A 19966-nucleotide genomic window follows, 5' to 3' on the forward strand; every position below is an offset into this window, starting at 1 on the left:
GGTGGAGCTGGTCTGTGCCGCAGACGTTGCTGTAAATAGAAATGGGTTAATATGCTAGTTCCTTCCCATGTCAAGTTATCTGTGTAGTTAGTACAACCTGTTCTGTTCTATTTGCTTTATGCTTTTATCATTTGTTTCTAAGGGAGGTTCACTAGTATTAAAATTACTATGCTTTAATATTTTATGTGGGTAAGTGAAGCGAGCAAGTTTTAAGTTATTTCCTAATGTGAGGTGGTGAACTCTGAATTTGTAAACAAGCTCCTAGAATTTAAAAATCTTGGAAGTTACTAATTACTTTTTGTTCTACACAAACTTTGACAACTGATTAGCTAAATGTCTTGTTATAAATAGATTGAAAAGTCATAGGTAGAGGTTTTACCTGTGGCCACTAGTTGGCTACATTTAATGAGGCTCTGAAAGTATTCAGTCTGTGATCAGTGACAGGCTGTCCTTACTGTTTTTAGTGAGTGCTTTTGAATAATAAAAGCTGAACATTTGTTAAACATTCATTTCAGGATCTAGCTAAGTAAGTACTTCACTTACCACTTCACAACAGCTTTGTGATTGTAGTAGTGGTTAGACCTGCATTTTAGAGGTGAGGAGATAGAAGTAGAGAGAAACTAGAGAGTTAGGTAGTATGAAAGCCAGGATTTGAATTCAGGCATTCTGATTCTTGAGAGCCTGAAGGACATTGTAATCATTCAGGGTCCAGACTGGACACACAAACCATACCAGCGATTTGAACAGGGTAGATTTTAGAAATTGTTATATTGTATAAATGAGGTAAAAGAAAATTCTAAGGATAACAAAGGTGGCAACTGTAAGAAGCTGTCACCACCCCTGGAGCTGAGGGACGGAAACAAGGAACACACCTGGAAGCTTAAGAGGATCCCCACAAGGCTGAGATTCTGACCCCAGAAGACTGCCTGGCTGCTTCTGGAGCGTGCTGCCTGCTGCTCTGATGAAGAGGCTGGCTCTGAGGGTCACTTGCTGCAGAGCCACGCAGGTTGCCACCACTGGTGAACACTGCTAGGACCTCCCAGTACACTGAAACCCTCCTCTCTGCAGAAAACAGACTGGGCTAAGAAAAATTCCTTCCTCTGCTTCCAGCCTTTCATTGCCCTCTATTGGTAGAACTTAGTGGTGAGCCAGCTGATGAGAAAAAAAATGAAGTCTCACAATTTGTAGTCCACTGCAGACAGTCACAAAGTAGGGCAAAGAAGGGTGAGTTTAAAGCTAAGAAACAGTAAATTAATATCTGGTCTCGACACTGTGTTTTATAGCCAAAGCCAGCCTTATCTTGAACTTGCTGGAGTTTTCTATACTAGGACTGGTTTCACTGGAACTCTTTTTTCCCCTCATTTAAAAGTGAGTTCATGTAAAATGTAATGAACTTCCAAAGCAGGATTTTAATTTACAACTAATAATCTGGGAGGTGTTACAAAGACCGTGAAAGGGAAACAAAAGCAAAAATGATTTGAAGGAAAAAAAGTATAGTGATTGGTTTGTGGAAATCTATAACAGATAGAAGGTTTCTACCTTAAGGAAAGTAGGACTTAGTACTTGAACCCATTTAAGCTCCTTGGAAATTGAATGGTTTCAGATATAGAAAAAAGCTTAATACTGATCTGAGATAACTTCAGTTGGAGATGGTACTTTGAATATAATGAAAAGTTTTCAAGAGGAATGTGTTTCCTCACCTAGCCAAATTTGTTTGGAAGCTAGACCTGTGGTTTGTTACCATGTAAGGAATACTACTACAGTTGTAAACTGATGATTGCAAAGCTGATTGCTATACATTCTCATCTGTTCACTACAGTTGACTTCTACCATTTGGGTGTATTGACTGTCCCATGAATACATAATTAAAAGTCATAGCCCATTTCTCTTAAAAATAGTGATTATTGCTAACCTTTAATCACTCCAGAACTTTTCTTCTTCCAGCTAAACCGAGACTTGTTTATATAATTTAAAAAGATGATATTTTAATGGATTTTTAAAAAGAGTTCTATGAAATAAACTGTTAGAGGAATAAATAAGTTTTTGATTTATAAAGAAAAAGCTTATCTTTTATAAACTTAATTTTGTATAGATGTGACAGCATAGAAAAACTAAAGGCCCAGATACCCAAGATGGAGCAAGAATTGAAAGAACCGGGACGATTTAAGGATTTCTACCAGTTTACTTTTAATTTTGCGAAGAATCCAGGACAAAAAGGTTTAGGTAAGAATTTTTAAAAATTATATTTGGTGTTTCAAATGCATTCATCTACATTGACCACGTCACTTTTGTTTTGTAATTGAAAGTTCTGTTTTGAGCATGAAGTTATTATCGGCTACTGAAAAACAAGGAGAGACAACGAACTTCTAGTTAATCAGAAAACACCCTATTCAGTAATAGGGTTGCTCTAGATACTATATATGAACCACTGATTTTTTTTTAAGAACTACAATACAGGAAGTAGTTATTAAAATTTCACTGACATAGGTATGTATGTTTGCTTGTTTATTTTTAAGAAACTACTGTAGGATCTTAGGATCATAAGTTTTTCACTGTGTATCTGTTGAAATAGCATTTTTTTAAAATTTCTGAGTCTTAGAATGTGACTCTATCCTTTTTTGTAAATTTATTCTTTTTGATTTGAAGTATTTGGAAACTGTAAGAAAGAATAAGAAGGTGATTTTTATTTATCATCTTGTCCCAAAATAGCCACTGTTAACAGTTTAGATCAGTCAGTTTATTCTGTAGAAATAACCACACATTTGCTCTGGGGATAATGAGTGGAAGTAAAAACTACAGTGCAGATCATTCAGAGAAAGTAGACAGTAGCACATAATACAAAATAATAAATATGAGTATGAGGGTTTTAGATAAAAGGAGAAATGAGTAAAAGCAGGAATGGTTGGGAAGTGCCTCCTGGGCGAGAGGAAATGTGAACTCCTCAAGGATTTGATGTTTGGCTGGGTAAGTGAAGATGAACGGTGTTCCAGAGAGAGGGTAGTTACAAATGAAGGTCTCAAACTTTAGAAATAAGCTTGGCTTCTTTGTGGAAGAGAGGAAATGATTTGATTTTAGTGCAAATGCTTGTTTGGCGCATAAATTGGTGAGACACAATAAGACTCATTTAATAAAGCTGCTTTTAAAAACAGGACAGACGGGCTTAAATTGGAATCTGTGGGCAGTGGGGATGCACTGAAGATTATGATGGTGGCACAGCGGGCCTGGCAGTGTGCTAAGTACTTTACATACACTGCCTCATTTCATGTTTAACAACTTGATGAGTTACTCATTCTTTCATTCAGTAATTCAGCAGCTACCATGTGCCACTCATAGAGTGCTAGACACTTATCCTTATTTGGCAGATGAAGAAACGGAGGCACAGCACGTTAAATGATGGAAGTGAGTTTGTTTGTTGATTCTGAAGATAAGGTAATTGAAGATAAGGTAATTGGAGAGGCTAATAGGGGCCTCTTGTATTAATCATTCTTTATATTATTAGATTAGCGAGAAAAAATGAGAAAAGGATTATGGAATTAGACCGAGGAAGTGACTGAAAGCTTTCCACATAGCGCTAGTGGTGAAGAACCCGCATGCCAATATAGGAGAGGCGCAAGTTTGATCCCTGGGTTGGGAAGATTCCCTGCAGGAGGGCACTAAAACCCACTCGAGTATTCTTGTCTGGAGAATCCCATGGATAGGGGAGCCAGGTTGGCTACGGTTCATAGAGTCACAAAGACTTGAACACGACTGAAGCGACCTAGCATGCACACACAGGACGTGACTGAAATCTAGTGGAAGGGATGAATGTACAACATTTGTACTGGAGAATTGACCCAAAGAGTGACTAGATGTGACTGAATTAAGGATTTACAAAATATCTATTACACAAAATTTGGAATGATGAAGTCGTCTTTTCAGTTAATTTTGGTTGGATTTTATTCTTCCAGGAAAAGTCTTCATTTTGCAGACAAAATAAGCTGGGATACCCAGTGTTAATTTCTCTGTCTTGTATCTGTGGCCACCTGTTAACTGGATTATTTTTTCTAGTCTCCTCTTCTCTTCCCACAAATTAAAATCGATTGAAGCATTTGAATTTACATGTGTGTACTGAAATAATTATTTCTGTTGTGTTTAGAAACGTAGCACAATATTTTGATGCAAATAGAGAAAATGTTGTGACTATCAGATGTTGATTTAAATGGGGCTGACATATTGCTTAGTTATATATCTACCTCTCACTAGAGCACAGTATAAATGATATTTTTGGGTGACTATGTAGTTTTGATATTGAATCTTAGTTTTTATTGTATTTGGCAAAGATAAAATTGACATTATTTATAGCTCCTTTATAGCATATTTATGGTAATATGATGGTATATTGGAATTTTAGATTACAGGAAAAGTTGAGAAAAGTATATTGAAGAATGAGATTTTTAAATTGTTTTATTCTGTAGTAAGTATTGAGCTTAAGAAAAAAATAGCATTGTTTAATGGGTATAGAGTTTCTGTTTTCTAAGATGAAGAGTTCTGGACATTCATTGCACAATAGTGGGAATGTAACTCACATTACTGAACTATACACTGAAAAATGCTTAAGATTATAAATTTTATGTGTATCTAGCCACAATTTAAAAGTTGTTTTAAAAAAGCTCCAAATTGTAGAATGTACAGCACAAAGTGAGCCCTAATGTAAAATAATACACTTTTGCTAATAATATTGGCTCATCAATTGTAAGAAATATACTAAAGGCTTCCCTGGTATCTCAGCTGGTAAAGAATCTGCCTGCAGTGCAGGAGGCCCTGGTTCAATTCCTGGGTCTGGAAGGTCCTCTAGAGACGAGATAGGCAACCTACTCCAGTATTCTTGGACTCCTCTGGTGGCTCATATGTTAAAGAATCGGCCTGCAGTGAGAGAGACCTTCCTTCCATCCTTGGGTTGGGAAGATCCCCTGAAGGAGGGCATGGCAACCCACTCCAGTATTCTTGCCTGGAGAATCCCATAGACAGAGGAGCCTGGCGGGCTATAGTCCATGGGTTTGCGAAGAGTTGGACGTGACTGAAGGACTAAGCATAGCACAAAGCAATATCTTAAAAATGGGGGAAGGTAGTAGCATGGCACTAGTGAGAAAGAACCCTCTTGACGGGAGACAAGAGACTTGCGTTCAATCCCTGGATCAGCAAGATTCCCTGGAGGTGGAAATGGCAGCCCTCTCCGGTATTTTTGCCTGGAGAATCCCATGGACAGAGGAGCCTGACTGGCTACAGTCCATAGGGTCTCAAAGGGTTGGACATGACTGAAGTGACATAGTGTACATGCATGGGCTAAAGATATATGGGAACTCTGTACTTTTTGCTCAGTTCTTCCATAAACCTAAAACTAAAAAGTCTTAATTTAAAAAAATGTAATAAAAGACAAATCATAATTTCTCTTTTTGTTTTTGTACTGATGTTGGGTGTCAGGAAATGTAATGACTTGCTAGTTGAAGTTAATTAAAAAGAAAGTTTTCTTGACAGTGTTTCTAAGGGTTTACAGGGCTCTTAAATTATAATATTTGGCAGAAAGGAATTAGAAGATCGTAGGAGAAGAGTTGAGGCCCAAAACAAATTGGCAGAGAGTGACAGTGACAGCATTGCGGTTTATTTATAAATAGCCTTGCTAGCTATAATGAGAGCTGGTGTTCCCCATATTTTCTCATTTTCTGTAACCTTATTTCTTATGACACCAGGATAGGATACTTCCTTTGTCACCATCTGCTTCAGTCACCTGGCATTTCTGATAGTCTTCTGAATCTTAAATTTGAAAGGGATTTCATAAGTTCTGTGTTAAATCTAACCTATGCAATGTAGTATCTGTACGTGATGCTCACTCAGCTTTTATGTTTGAACATACAGGGTGGGGATTGAACACATGTCATTTTAGAAAGTGGTTCATTCTTATCACAGAATACTATTATTATTTTTCCTTATGACATCTTTGTCTTTACAACTTCTACCACTGTTCTTATTTGTCCTCTGCAGCAGCACAAAGGAAGGCTAACCCTTTCAAGATTTTTCTCATTTATCCTTTCTCATTTTTTTCAAGCCAGCATTCCAAACTATTCTTCATTTGAGAAGACCTTTGTTATTCCTGTTGCTGTCACCCCTGGATAACACTTCCAGATTCTTGGTTTCTCTCAAAATAGAATTCTTAAAGCTGAATATAATACTCCAGAAGGAGGCTATTTAATGTAGAACACCATGGGTCTGTTATTTTTTGCAAGACTGTTTATTCTATTAATTTGTCAAAAAATTGCTTTTGTTTTTTAACAGCCATACTATTTTTAGGATTATCCTGAACTTATTAAAGTCTATAGGTTATTTTCTTATAAACTGTTGTGGTTCACCTAGAATTTAGAAATTTTTAACATTTATTAAACATTTAATACTTAGAAATAATTTTATAGAGTTTTTTAATATGTATTTTTATTTACACAATCCCATTTGGTTCTCATAACAACACTTTGAGCTAAGTAGAACAACCTCTTTGTCATTAAGATAAGGAAACTCATGGTCAGAGAGGCTGACTTTTAAGGTCACATAACTTTAGAGTTGTTAGAATTGGGACTAAACTTCAGATCTTCTGACTCCACATTTTATGTTCTTTTTATTGTATTATGTTGTGCTAACTTAGATATTTCTAGGTAAATTAAGACTTTGTGAATAGGATTTTAAATCACCATTCATCCTCCCTAGTGAGTTGGCAACGTTTTGTTTCCCTTTAGGGACTGTGTTTGGATTCAGTCTCAGTTCATGTCCATTTTTATCTGGCACTTAGCTGATTTTATGAAGCACCACATAGCCCTTGTTGATTCTCTGTGAAAGAGTGACACTGGGATTACCTCTGTTTGCATTTTTAATTTTATTATAAGGGCTTAAGGCTTCATTCTGCAAGTATCTCAGTTTTAGGTAATACTATTACTAGGACTTTCTTGTGTCTCTCTCCCTCTGTGTTACCCTTCTGTTCTAATTGCTGTTGTTGCTTCTTGTTACATTATTGAGTTTGTTTTCTTTCCTATACTGCTTCAGAATATATAATAATAATTTTAAAAATAACTCAAACAATAGTAATAGTAAGAACATATTATTTGTCAGATTGTTCTAGTACTTTATGTGTGTTCTCTCATTTAATTCTTACAACAATCTCATAAGGATAGGTACTATCATCTTTATTTCAAACTGAATTACAGAGAGGTGAGCTTAGTTGCCCAGGGCTGCTTAATTAGGGGAAGAGTTGAGATTTAAGATGCTAAACTACTACATTAAATCACTTCTCTAGCTGAGCTGTTCTCTCTGTCATTCAGACATTTCTCACTAAAGGGCAGCTTTTCTTTTTTTTTAATGTCTGCACTGTGCAGCTTATGGGATTTTAGTTTCCTAATCAGGGATTGAACCCAGGGCCCATACAGATAGAGCGCTGAGTCCTAACCAATGGACCACCAGGGAAGTCCCTAAAGGGCAGGCAGTTTTTCACATGCTTGTGGCAATTGACATTTTATTCCTGTAAAATTTAATCTTCTGTGTGTCAGCTCCTAATAAAAATTTATTAATATTTGAATATTCCTGTTTCATCCAAAAACATTTATTGACTGCTTACTCAGAGCATGGAGTTAGGAGCATCTTTGTCTGGGTGAGTTTGCAAAGTCTTCACAAAGATTATAATTTTTGATCCTTGAAGAATGAATATATTATTTCAAAACCAAAAGAAAAAGCCATCTTGAATGTGGAAAGATTAGCAAGTTCAATTTCTTGGAGGTGAGAAACAGAGCACCTTTGAGAAACTGCAAGTAAGTCCATTTGATTAGAAATGTAGATTTTATCTGAAGGCAGTGGGAAACAGTGCAGAGTTTTTAAAAGGTAGTAGATTTTATTTCTTGAATTGCTTTAGATTTATAGCAAAATGCAGCAGGAGATACAGAGATTTCCCAATTACCTCTTCTCCCACAAATACATACCTTTTCCTGTTATCAAATCCCTACAAGAGTGGTACGTTTGTTACAGTTGTACCTACATTGACACATCATTATCATCCAAACTTTAATTTTACAGTAGGTTCACTGTTTTTCTTTCTAAAAATTTTATTGAAATATAATTGATTAACATGTTGTGTTTCAAGTGTACAGCGAAGTGATTCATATATATATGTGTGTGTGTTTATATACACACACCTTTTTTCATTATAGATTATTATAAGATATTGAATATATTTCCCTGTGCTATACACTAGGTTCTCTACTGCATATATAATAGTGTGTATATTTTAAACCCAAACTCCTAATTTATTCCTACCCTAGGGTTCACTCTTGATATTGTATGTTCTGTGAATTTGGACAAATGTATAAGGACATGTATCTACCATTATAGCATCATACAGAAAAGTTTCACTCTTCTTGAAATAATTTTGTGCTCTTTCATTCATCCTTTCCTCCCTCCTAACTGCTGACAACCACTGATCTTTTTACTATCTCCAAAGTGTTGCCTTTTTTTAGTTGGAATCATACAGTCTGTAGCCTTTGCACATTGACTTCTTTCACTTAATAGCATTATTATGAATTTTTCTTCCATAATCTTTTTGTGGTTTGATAGCACATTTCATTATAGCACTGAATAATTTTCCTTCCTCTGGATGTACCACAGTTCATATGTGTACCTACTAAAGGATATGTTGGTTGCCTCCAGGTTTTGGCAGTTATGAATAAGTTTCTGTAAACATTCATGTACAGGGTTTTGTGTGGATACAAGTTTTCAGTTCATTTGGGAAAATACCAGGAGTTTGATTGCTGGATCATATGGTAAGCGTATGTTTAGTTTTGTAAGAAACTGTCAAACTATTCCAAAGTGGCTGTACTATTTTGCATTCTCACCAGCAGTGACTGAGAGTTCCTTTTGCTTCATATCCTCATCAGCATTTGATAGCATCAGTGTTTTGGATTTTGAGCATTCCAAAACATGTGTAGTGGTATCTTGTTGTTTAAATCATTGAAGAGTTTTAACATGGAAGTGAAACCAAATTTGTATGCCTGCAAGGTCCATCTGAAAGCAGTGTGGTCCTTTAAAAGGAGTAGAGGCGGAACTAGAGGAAGAGAAATTGGTTATGAAGCTAGAAACAAAAAGGACCCTGGCATAGACCCTGAAAGTGGGGATGGAGAAGAGAGAGAGATTTAACAGGTACTTAGAAGCCAAAATGAGAAAGCTTTGTTTGAAAGTGTGATGAGCAAATTAGTATTAACCGCTATTTGGGGATGTTTGGTAATGTGCCAGTGGTGTTTTTGGTATTGTTATAATGACAGGGTTTCTTTCAAGATTAGGGGGCTGCTCAAGGACCTGCAGTGCATAGGACTGTTCCTCACAATGAAAAGTTGTGTTTCACTGAGAAACACTGTAGAGTGATAACATTCGCTGAAAGAGAAGGAAGTGGTAGATCTGTAGAAGTAGGATACCGAGTTGAGTTTGGGTCCTGTTGAATTTGAGTTGTTTGCAGATATCCAGTTGAAGATATCCTTAGGCAGTTAGATGTAAGAATCAAGAATATATATAGAGAGAAGTTTCAGATTTTAGGACTTGTTAGAGACGGTTGAGCATACAACTTGAAAGAAGGTAAAGGTTTGAAAAATCTGAGAGAAGTAGAAGTGGTTATTACTGACATTCAATGCTGCAGAACATGAACATTTAATGGATGAATGAAGGAAGACGAGAAGTAAAAGAAAATAAAGCCAGAAACGACAGAGGAAACTCAGTAGAGTAATACTGTTAAAGCTAAAAGAAGTGACAGTTCCATCCCGGAGATGTGCTCAATTTTGTCCAGTATGGCAGAGAGCCAAGTAAATTAAGGACATTAAGGTTTATTTGGCAACCAGAAGGGCTTGGGGACCCTTCGGAGATTACTTTCAGCGGGGTGAGCGGCAGAGGTGGACACTGGTTTCTAGAATTAAAGTGTCTGGGGGTAAAGAAACTGGACAAGGAATGTAGATTACAAAAAGCTCTCTTCTTTTACAACCTGAATTTTCAAAGATCATGGAGATATGCTTCTACCCTTGTAAGATTCTTAGATTAGTATATCAGCTAAGAAATGGGCATTTATAGGTGTCTCAGGGTTTACAGTTACTTGAATATTTCATTGTTTCTCATTCTTATTTTCTAAAAATTAAAAAGGAAAAATGCAAACACAGTAATAAGCTTAGTTTTCATAAATTTAATGCATTTGAAGTGAAGAAGGATATCATTAAGCATGCTAATAGCAAATCCTACTAGACAGGCTAATGACAGCAGTTTTACTGCACGTTCTCTCTGTGCTTTGATTGGTATGCTCTATGTTTGATTGGTAAGGAAAATAATAAAATTAAAGAACCTGGAAGGAACATTTGGTGTAGAGCGTTAAAGATTGCAAAGATTAAAAAGGATTTGTGGTCAGGGACTGATGTCCTGTTTCTAGTTCTCATAAAACACGGGGATCTGAACTTGACTTTCAGACATGTTTTTGTGAGCACATTAAAAATAAAGGTAGAAGACTCCATGTACTGTTTCAAGATGATCTGTGAAGGGAAGGAGAAAGAGGGTAGCTAGTAAGGGCATGGAGAAATATAAGAAAGAAAGTTTTTTTTAAAGATAGTTGATAACTTGAGTATGTTCCTTTGTGGAGGGGGAAGCCAGAAGACAGGGCAAAGTTGAGGATACAAGGAGAGAAGAAAACTAATCTGTAAACTAAAAGGCAGGATGGCATATTGGATCCAGAGTAATGGTGTTAGGGGCTTAACCTTGGATAGGAGAAGAGGCACCTTTTCTATTGAGTTTGAGGGAAGACATAATGATGGATTTGGAGGTGAGTACATATTTGTAAATAGAACCATAGGAAGCTGGTTCATTCAGCAGTTTCTGAATGCCTGCTGTGTGTTTCAGTGCTAGTTTGGGGATATGTAGTCCCTATCCTTGAAGAGCTTAGGATCTAGTGAAGATGGGAGATTTTTTGCCTTAGGTCCTATTATGTTTTTCTTTCAGGTAGGATGTGAGCCTGTTTTGGAGTCTTAGTCTCTCATGATTCTTCAGAGTAGTTTGGAGATCACATCAAAAGAACTTTTAAGTTACTTGGGATGGAATTTTTCCTGTCCTGGAAATGTAAATTTACTCATAAAAGCTTGACATAACTACTTTGGTTCCTCTTTTAAGACAGATACATATTTTGTCATGCAGTAATACAGCTTCTTTACCCTTCTCTGCTCCAGTTAAATAGTTGTTTATATCCTCTTCATCAGACTTTTTAAAAAGACATATCTTAGTTTATTATTGATTTAAAATTTTTAATCAGTATTCTTACTTGAGGTCAGGATCAGTGAGCCAACGACTTGGAGTGTAAGATTAATTAGGATTGTGGATAGCAACTCTGTGTGTTACAGCTTATACATGTACATTGGTGATTTTCATCTTGGGGCAGTTTTGCATCCTAGGGGATCTTTGGCAATATGTGGAGATCTTTTTGGTTGTCACCATTGGGGATAGGACACTGCTACTGGCATCTAGTGGGTAGAGGCCAGGGATACTGCTAATGCTGTAATGCATAAGACAGCCTCCCGCAACAAAAATGATCTGGTCCAAAATGTCAAAAGGGCTGAGATCTGGTATACATTAACATTTCAATACTTATGACATAGTCAAAATGTTTACCTACATTATCTCATTTAAACTCCAGAAACCCCTAAAGAGGTAAGTGATACCCTTCTTGCCCTGAAGGAACCATGCATTGGTGATGGCAGCAGGATATAAAGCTTGGACTTAAATCTATAGGAAATTTTTATTATGTAAGTATTCAGGACACAAGCCTTTTTTTTTTTTTTCTTTTTTTTAAATTAAGGCTATCTTTGTCTTACTTGGTGTTTTTTTTTCAGGGACAAATATTCCTGGCATTTGAAGTACATAATTTATTTTTAATATTACAGATCTAGAAATGGCCATTGCCTACTGGAATTTAGTGCTTAATGGAAGATTTAAATTCTTAGACTTATGGAATAAATTTTTGTTGGTAAGTTCATGTTTTCTGCAGTTTGGTGTTTTCTAAATTTTTGCTTTAAGATAAATTAACATTTCAAAGGATGCCTAACTCATTTCAGAGCATGTTATGGATGTAGAATGAGAAATTTGATTTCCAGAATTTTATTACATAGGTTGTTTTGAATTTTTGTATTCAGCATCTTCTGGACTGTTTTCTTTTAAAACTCTTTTTAATGAATTGGATGCTTCTTGTTATTTTTTTTTTCCTTAATAGGAACATCATAAACGATCAATACCAAAAGATACTTGGAATCTTCTTTTAGACTTCAGTACAATGATTGCAGATGACATGTCTAATTATGATGAAGAAGGTAAATGAATACTTTGCTCTACCAATTCTTTAAAAATATCTTTGATCATACACCCTGGAATTTCTTGTCTACTTCTGTTTTTCTTAGATTTCCCTCTTCTGAGCTGTAATTTGTGCTCTTCTGAATGTAGAAAATGCCTTCATCCTCTTTTACCAATCTGTATTATTTCTTTAAATACCAAATCTGTATTCATGTCTTCCAGAAAGGCATGAGTGATTTTCATTCATGTTTTAGATTTTCAGTATACTTGAGGAACTTACTCTTTTCTTATTGTACTTTTATAGTACTTGTATTTATTTTTTTATTGTTGTCTGTTTTGTCTGTGAGCTTGATTGTAAACTCCTTGAGTTTTGTGACTTAGGCCACATGGAAATGGACTTTATTTTCCTACTGTAGCACTATCGGCATTCAGTAAATATTCACTGATTGAATACTTTTCTGCTGTTTCTTCATGTAGTTAGAAAGGTAACTCTACCATCCACTACCAGGATATTTTTGTTTTCTGGAACTGGTAGTAGTTTGCATTGATTTTTTCACATGTACTTACCTGGTTCCCCTCGAGAATTAGCAAGATGTATTTGGATATTTTTGAATAGCCAGGTATTCTTTGAAAAATGTTTAGTAACCTTGGTCTCCTTAAAAGTGTCCTGAACTATTTAACCTAACCACAGATAATGTTATTTCCTTATCTTTGTTTTCATTGTCATGTATTGTTTTCTTTAAGAATTGAGAAATGACTGATAATAGACGATTGTGCTTTCTGTTAGGCTTTATGCAAAAGTGGAGAACTTGCTGATTTGGAAGTTGCCACAGAAGCATGTATAGAGCATGCATATATATAATTTAAAATCCTTTAGTAATTTATTATCATGAAATAGGTTAGTGTTTGATCCTTGCTTTTGATTTCCTTTGTAAGATTGCCCTAAAATGCAGAAAAAGGTTAACTCCAATTTAATATGCTTTCAGCACTGGCAACGTGTCATCATATCAAGGCCGGATTTGACCAGATTACTTCAGTGGCCTTCAGAAAACCATATATTACTAATCACCAGGAGAGTTATTTTTTATCATTCAGAGAATGATCAAGTGTTGGAATAATAGAAAAGAGAAAATGCAAGGAATAGTCTAGGTTGAAACTCTAAAGAGCTAGAAATTTGGAGGTCTTATCAGTGAGGATATTTATAATGATAAGCTTTAACAATTATAGGGAAGACATTTAAGAAAAAATAAGTATTCTATTAAAATACTAGCCTTATTTTTGCTTTTGTTTCTTTCCTTTCTCACATATCGCCCCCACAGGAGCATGGCCTGTTCTTATTGATGATTTTGTGGAATTTGCACGCCCTCAAATTGCTGGGACAAAAAGTACAACAGTGTAGCACTGAAGGAACCTTCTAGAATGTACATAGTCTGTACAATAAATACAACGGAAAATTGCACAGTCAATTTCTGCTGGCTGGACTGAACTGAAGATCAATCCTCACAATTCAGACTGAGGGTTGAGACAAAACTTTAAGGATACATCTTGGACCATATCGTATTTCATTCTTCTAATGGTGGTTTGGGCTTGTCTTCTAGTCTGGGCCGCTCTAAACATTTATTATTCCAACATTGTGGATTTCATCTTATATCTGTGGACCATCCTAGTTTATTCTCCCATAAGTCTTAGAAGCTTTATGGTGATTATTTTGAAGTTTCCATTCTTGCATAAAGCACAATGCTGTCTTCATCAGAAAACAAGTTTGGCATAAGAATTAAACATATGAACATCACAGTTTATAAAAACTTCTTAAATATATGCTTTGGGCTAGTTGCAAAGACTATGCTGATAGCACTTCCAGTGAGAGTGATATATTTAAGTGTACCAGATCTGGAATGGTGTTTTGGTATGGGGGGATTTTTTTTTTTTCCTGGCAAATTACATGTATTGTTAATGTGAGTTGAGTATCTGATGAAAAAAAGTCAAAATAACCAACGTGAAAAATTTTTAGGATAATTTGGTGTGCCTACCCCAAATTTTATTGTGTTTTAGACCCTCGATTTCAAAAGGTTCCACAGAACTAGTCTGCACTTATCTTACCCATGTTTATATATAGTTGTCTTACAGGGGCTTTTATTTAGAAAAATATCTGCATAATGTTAAGATTCTACTCCCGTCTACATTATGCACCTCATAATTGGATTTCATTATGATTTTGAAATGCTTATATGCCTGTTAAGTTAAACTATTTAATTTGTTTGAATGTTTTAGATTGCTACATAATACAGTATTCTAAATTTAGGCATGAGGGTTTTTTTTTTTTTGTCAGCACACTATGGAACACAAATGAAATTCTCTTTAATTAATAAGAAGTAGGAATTAAATTTTGAAAATGGTTGTAATGAGCCATGAAGTTCAATTCTTATAGGTACTGCTCTTTCAGACAAATAGTCCATTTTTGATGACTTCTTATTTTGTTGAAATTGTTTTAACTGCTAATCACTGTGGTTGCCAAATACTTGAGGAGCAAAGATTTTCAAGCAAGCATGCACTTGATGCAAAGTACAAATCTGGCTTCTATTTTCATAAATTATTTAGTTTCTGCTATGTTTTATTTCACTCAGATTAGCTCAGTTTTCACATCAAAGCAGAACTGTATCTTGTATCTATTTTTTTTTTTTTATTACAAGACCCATGAACTGCTTTCATGCTGAAAATGCTCATTTCTCTGTTTACTTCTTGACATGTGAAGAAGGGTTTATTGCTTTTTTAAACATTTCTTTAAGGCCGGTTTAAAAAACATAAAACTTCAGAGATTGGATGACTGGTTTTTAGCAGGAGTAGATTTTGCTTGGTGTATCCAGGCACTCTGTAAGGTCTAACGTTGAAATTATCAAAGGAATGTACTTCAGAAAAGCAGTACATTATAATGTAGATGTGGAAATGATTTTAAGAAACTGATATATTAAAACTACTTTTTATTTACATGATTTTGAAATTGACTAGAAAGCTCTTCCCATAGATATTAATATTCTAATCATAACTTTAATTCAAAAATATGATTCTATCAAAAGAAAATTTTGAAAATTTTTATTCAGGTTACTGGAATTGGTTATTAAAAAAAAAAGAAAAAATCCTGCTGCTTTCAGTATTTCCTGATTTCGTATTTGTAAATATTAAGAGGAACTTCAATTATGAAATATTTTAAAAAGATATATATATATATATGTACTATTTTGTTTCCTGTCTTAAAGATTTTGAGTTACGGTATTGTTTTTGAATTGATTAATTAATTCCAGTATGCTGTGTTTTGAAGTGAGATCCGATCAGCTTTTTTTCCCCAATATAAATTGTTTTTCATATAAGTCTGATATTGGTTCGTGGCCTAGTGCCTTGGGTTTTACAGACTTTTCCTTTTAAATGCAAGACCTTTTCAACAAAATAGTGTTTGTCATCAGTTTGGTACTAAACATTTATAATTACTGTGTAATTATAAACAAAACAATACATAAAGCTTTGAATATAATTATGTAGCATAAAAGTTAAGGTTGTTAACTCTATGATGGCATCTTAGAATTAAACAATACTATTACTAGGGCCTGAAAGAGAAGACTGATTTAATGTGGTGTGATTTTTCTGAGGATAAATGTCTGGTTACAGGGAATATTTTGTACTAAGAATGCTTACACATAATGGCCATGTGTGTGTGAGTGTGTGTGTAAGAGTGAGATTGACAGGTTGAAAGGGACACACATGCTCACACACACACACAACTTGAATTGCTTTAATTAATTAGTGTTTCAGTCTTCATTTTGGTTAACTCCCCATGCTGATTCTTTGTTTTAAACTGAACCACAGGTACAGTTTCCTTTTTGCCAAATGTCAAAACAGGTACACATTTTAAAATGTAATGCTTTTTAAATAGTCAAGTGTATAAAATTAGAAGTGCCCACATATAAAAATACTTGAGATCCAGGTTATCTTTAGTGACTGTCATCTGCATATCTCTGTAAGTTCAATTGTGTTTCTTACATCCCTGTCATATTACCAACAGAGGCAATAAAAGCTTCAGTGAAATTGCCATGACTAAATCTTTTCACATATTATTTCAGTGTAATACTTTTAAAGACTAAAATATACCAGAAAACTTTTCTAGAAAGGATAATTATTTATGGAAAGAGCATTGTAATGGCAAGTTTTTGGGAGAAAAGACATGCCAAGTCTTGTTTACTATATTTAAAATGTTTACAACTATACTGGGCTGCTTTATTTAATTAACAGTACTGTAGTTGTGTAATATGGCTTTGTAAGTACATGTTCTTCATTAGACTTTTAAAAAGTTTTAATGAGTGAAAGAGAGTTAATAAAATAACATGGGAAATCTTTTATATAATACCCTTACTGGGAAATTCTTATTTAAGCAAGGTATACTATTTTTTTTTTCCTCAGAAAGATTTAAGTAAATGAAGTGTTCATCTATTTTTTATTTGATGATAATCAAGAGGTTTGAGTAGTTGTAGCCAGTTTAACGTGCACTTTGCTTAGATTTTTTAAAACATGTTACTATGAAGACTGCGTATTGTAAACCTTCTGTAACTTTTACATATGAACGACAGAAGAAAGTTAAACCTAATGAAAGGATTTTGGAATAAAGGAAAGTGGTGCTGGGGAAAATTATAGTTCACAAGGTATGCCTTTGTAAACCTGAATCAACTTTTAGCAAGAATTAATTTATGGAGTTCTAAATGTTAAATTGTATATATTTAATAGAAAATACTTATTTGACACCTCAGCAGTTTTCTTTAAATGTTACTTTATACTTTTAACAACATGATTTATATTGCATACATAGATGTTTTGATAAGATTTTATCAAATTTGATAATGTAATGATAAAATGTTTTTAAAATGTGAACTATTTAACATTTATCTTAATAACTGAGCACACAATACCGGATTGTGATTTCTACATAATGTGATAATTAGGGTTCAAATTATGGTTCATCATTTAATTGATTATAAACAAGTATATTTCTGAACTCTTTACTTGCCTCCATTTTTAAATCATATAGCAATAATTTTTATTTTATAGAAATGTGGTGAAGTTATGATACCTTTACCTTTGATTTCAGAAGGGGAAGTGGTTTCTATTTTGTAGTTTTACATTTGAAAATTCCTAATAGTACAAATCCCCTTTTCCAGGTTTACCCTTACTCTTTGTCGCCATTTTGGTTGAATATTTGCTTGATTTGTATTTGATTCTGGAGGCGGATAGTTCTGTTTTTTTTTTTTTTTAAACTCAATACAGTTACATAAATGGTTTTACCAGAGCATTCTTGCTATCTATTTTCTTTACTGCCTGTTGGGTAATTGGCATTTCTTGCTGACAAATTCATTTATCTGACAACTTTCCACTAGGCTCAGTGTTTTGTGTTAATGTGGCTTTTGACTTCTCTTTCGTCTTTTTTTAATCTGCCATAAATAAGGAAATTATGATTTTTAAAAAATGCACAGCTGTTGTTGAAGATGGAATTCCTAAAAAGTAATGTCTTTATGGAGTTTTAAAGACAGATATTTGGGGGATCATTTTATAATTATCTGTTTTAAAAATTGAGTTTCTAAAACATTTTTTTAAATCTAAGTATATCCAAGTTTTTCTTAAAAGTATTGCTTATTTATTTTCAGCTTATCTTTTGTGTTTGTGCTGTGCAGAAATCAGTGTAGCTTTTAACTTTTAAAGCATTGTTTTTCAAGAAACACCTTGAGGCTGCTGTATTTCATGAGGTCAGAAGCTTTCTACTTTATCTCTTGTATGTTATTGGCATTGCATATGAGATTTGGTCTGGGGAAAAATGTTTGGTTAAAAAGGTGTTTTTCTGTTTTTAATAACTGGCTTAGAGGGAACATTTTTTAGTGGAATAGGAAGAGATGGAGTCAGATTGAAATGAAAGCAGGCTTGATTATGGAAAGTAGCACTGCTTTGAAGAGAAGAATCCATCAAATGAGTTTAAAGTGAAGAATAGTTTAGAACCAAAAATAGTAAAAACAAAGCTTGATTTAAAACAAAAAGTGTGGAAACATAGAGGCAACATGTGAGTGGCTTAATGAGCAAAGCAAAGAAAAAAAAACAAATGGATAATATTCATTTTATATTTAGGATATATATTTAGGCACACATTTAATATAGCTATTAATTTTATTTCAGGTTATTAAATATTTTAAGAAAACTTTGGGTCTAATGGAAAACTTGGGCAATGCCAAATGAGATTTTTACAAAAAGGAATACTGTAGGGCATAAGCTTAGTGGCTAAGGGGAAATGCTAAGGTAAGCTCTAGACAGTGCTTTTGTTACGTAGTTACATGACACAGATGTAAAAGAGCAATATTTGATCAGTAAGATTTAGAGATGTGTGTACATGAAATCTTTTGAAAATATTCGTTTAGTTTTCAGTGTTCTTAATCCTGAGAGTGTGTTGGAATTCATTGTACTGAAACTATGTGTAATGAGAGGCAGAGCTTTAAAATAGTCATTCATAAGACTGTTGTAGTGGTACTCAATAGCAACAGCTTTTTTGAGGTATAATTTACACACCATGAAATTCCAACCATTGTAAGTGTACAATTCAGTAAATTTTAGTAAATTCATTAAATTTTAGTAAATTCATAGTGTTCTGAAACCATCACAATCCAGTTTTAGGAAATTTCCATCGGCCTTAATAGAAGTTCCTCTCATGCGCCTTTGCGTTAGTTCCTGCTCTTACCGCAAGACCTAGGCAGTCACACTGATCTGTTCTGTAAATTTCCCCTGTCCAGAAATTACAGGTGACTAGAATCATACAGTCTGAAGGCTTTTGTTTCTGGCTTCCTTCCTTTGGCATAATGTTTATGAGGTTCATCCATATGAACTGTACTTAATTCTTTTGGTTGCTATGTAGTATTCCATTACGTGGATATACTGCATGTTGTTTATTCATTCACCAGTTGATGCACGTTTGGATTGTTTACATTTTTGCTATTATGAATAATCTGTGAGTATTCCCCGTATATGTCATCATGTGGACATATATTTTAATTTCTTTTAGGTAGATTCCTAGGAGTGTAATTGTTGGATTGTTTCAAAATTTTTCGTTTGACTTTCTAAACTGCCAAACTTTTCCAAAGTGGCTGTACCATTTAAACATATTCCTAACACAATATGTAGGGTTGCAGTTTTTCTAAATCCTTGTGTGAATATATTTATTTTTATTATTGTCATCCTGGTAGATCTGTATTTTAAGTGTACAAGTTATATATATCTATTTATCCTAATTCACGTGTTTGTTGGATGGCAATTTAGTTGAGTATAAGGTGGCCTGAGGGATTGTTATAAAATTACTTGCTATGTACATATATTTGGTTGAAGGCAGTATTTTCTGCAAATCAGTGAAGGTAGTTACTGTACTCGTCCAGTGGGGTTTCTGGTCCCTTAGTGAACTCCAGTGAGGAAATGAACTGTGTAGGTTAAGAGTGATGCTGATGGCTGTTGCATTGTGCTATTTTGTGTACAGTGCTTGAGTAAGTTCCCAGTTAGCCTATGACTGGTGGTAATACTTAAAATG

The 19966-nt window shown here is 34.4% G+C and overlaps 1 protein-coding gene across 2 annotated transcripts in view; it reads left to right on the forward strand.

Annotated features, from left to right (window-relative positions):
• DCUN1D1 (defective in cullin neddylation 1 domain containing 1) overlaps positions 1 to 17421 on the forward strand; it is a 30699-nt gene extending 13278 nt beyond the window's left edge. For both annotated transcript variants that reach the window (XM_068990769.1, XM_068990807.1), the window contains exons 4-7: positions 2093 to 2223; positions 11967 to 12049; positions 12293 to 12389; positions 13689 to 17421. In XM_068990769.1, coding sequence (XP_068846870.1) covers positions 2093 to 2223; positions 11967 to 12049; positions 12293 to 12389; positions 13689 to 13768 — 391 coding nt within the window. In that variant the 3' untranslated portion in view covers positions 13769 to 17421. The remainder of the gene's footprint in view (positions 1 to 2092; positions 2224 to 11966; positions 12050 to 12292; positions 12390 to 13688) is intronic.
• Positions 17422 to 19966: the final 2545 nt, after the last annotated feature.

The sequence above is a fragment of the Capricornis sumatraensis genome, chromosome 1, assembly GCF_032405125.1.
Source record: "Capricornis sumatraensis isolate serow.1 chromosome 1, serow.2, whole genome shotgun sequence".
NCBI lineage: Eukaryota > Metazoa > Chordata > Mammalia > Artiodactyla > Bovidae > Capricornis > Capricornis sumatraensis.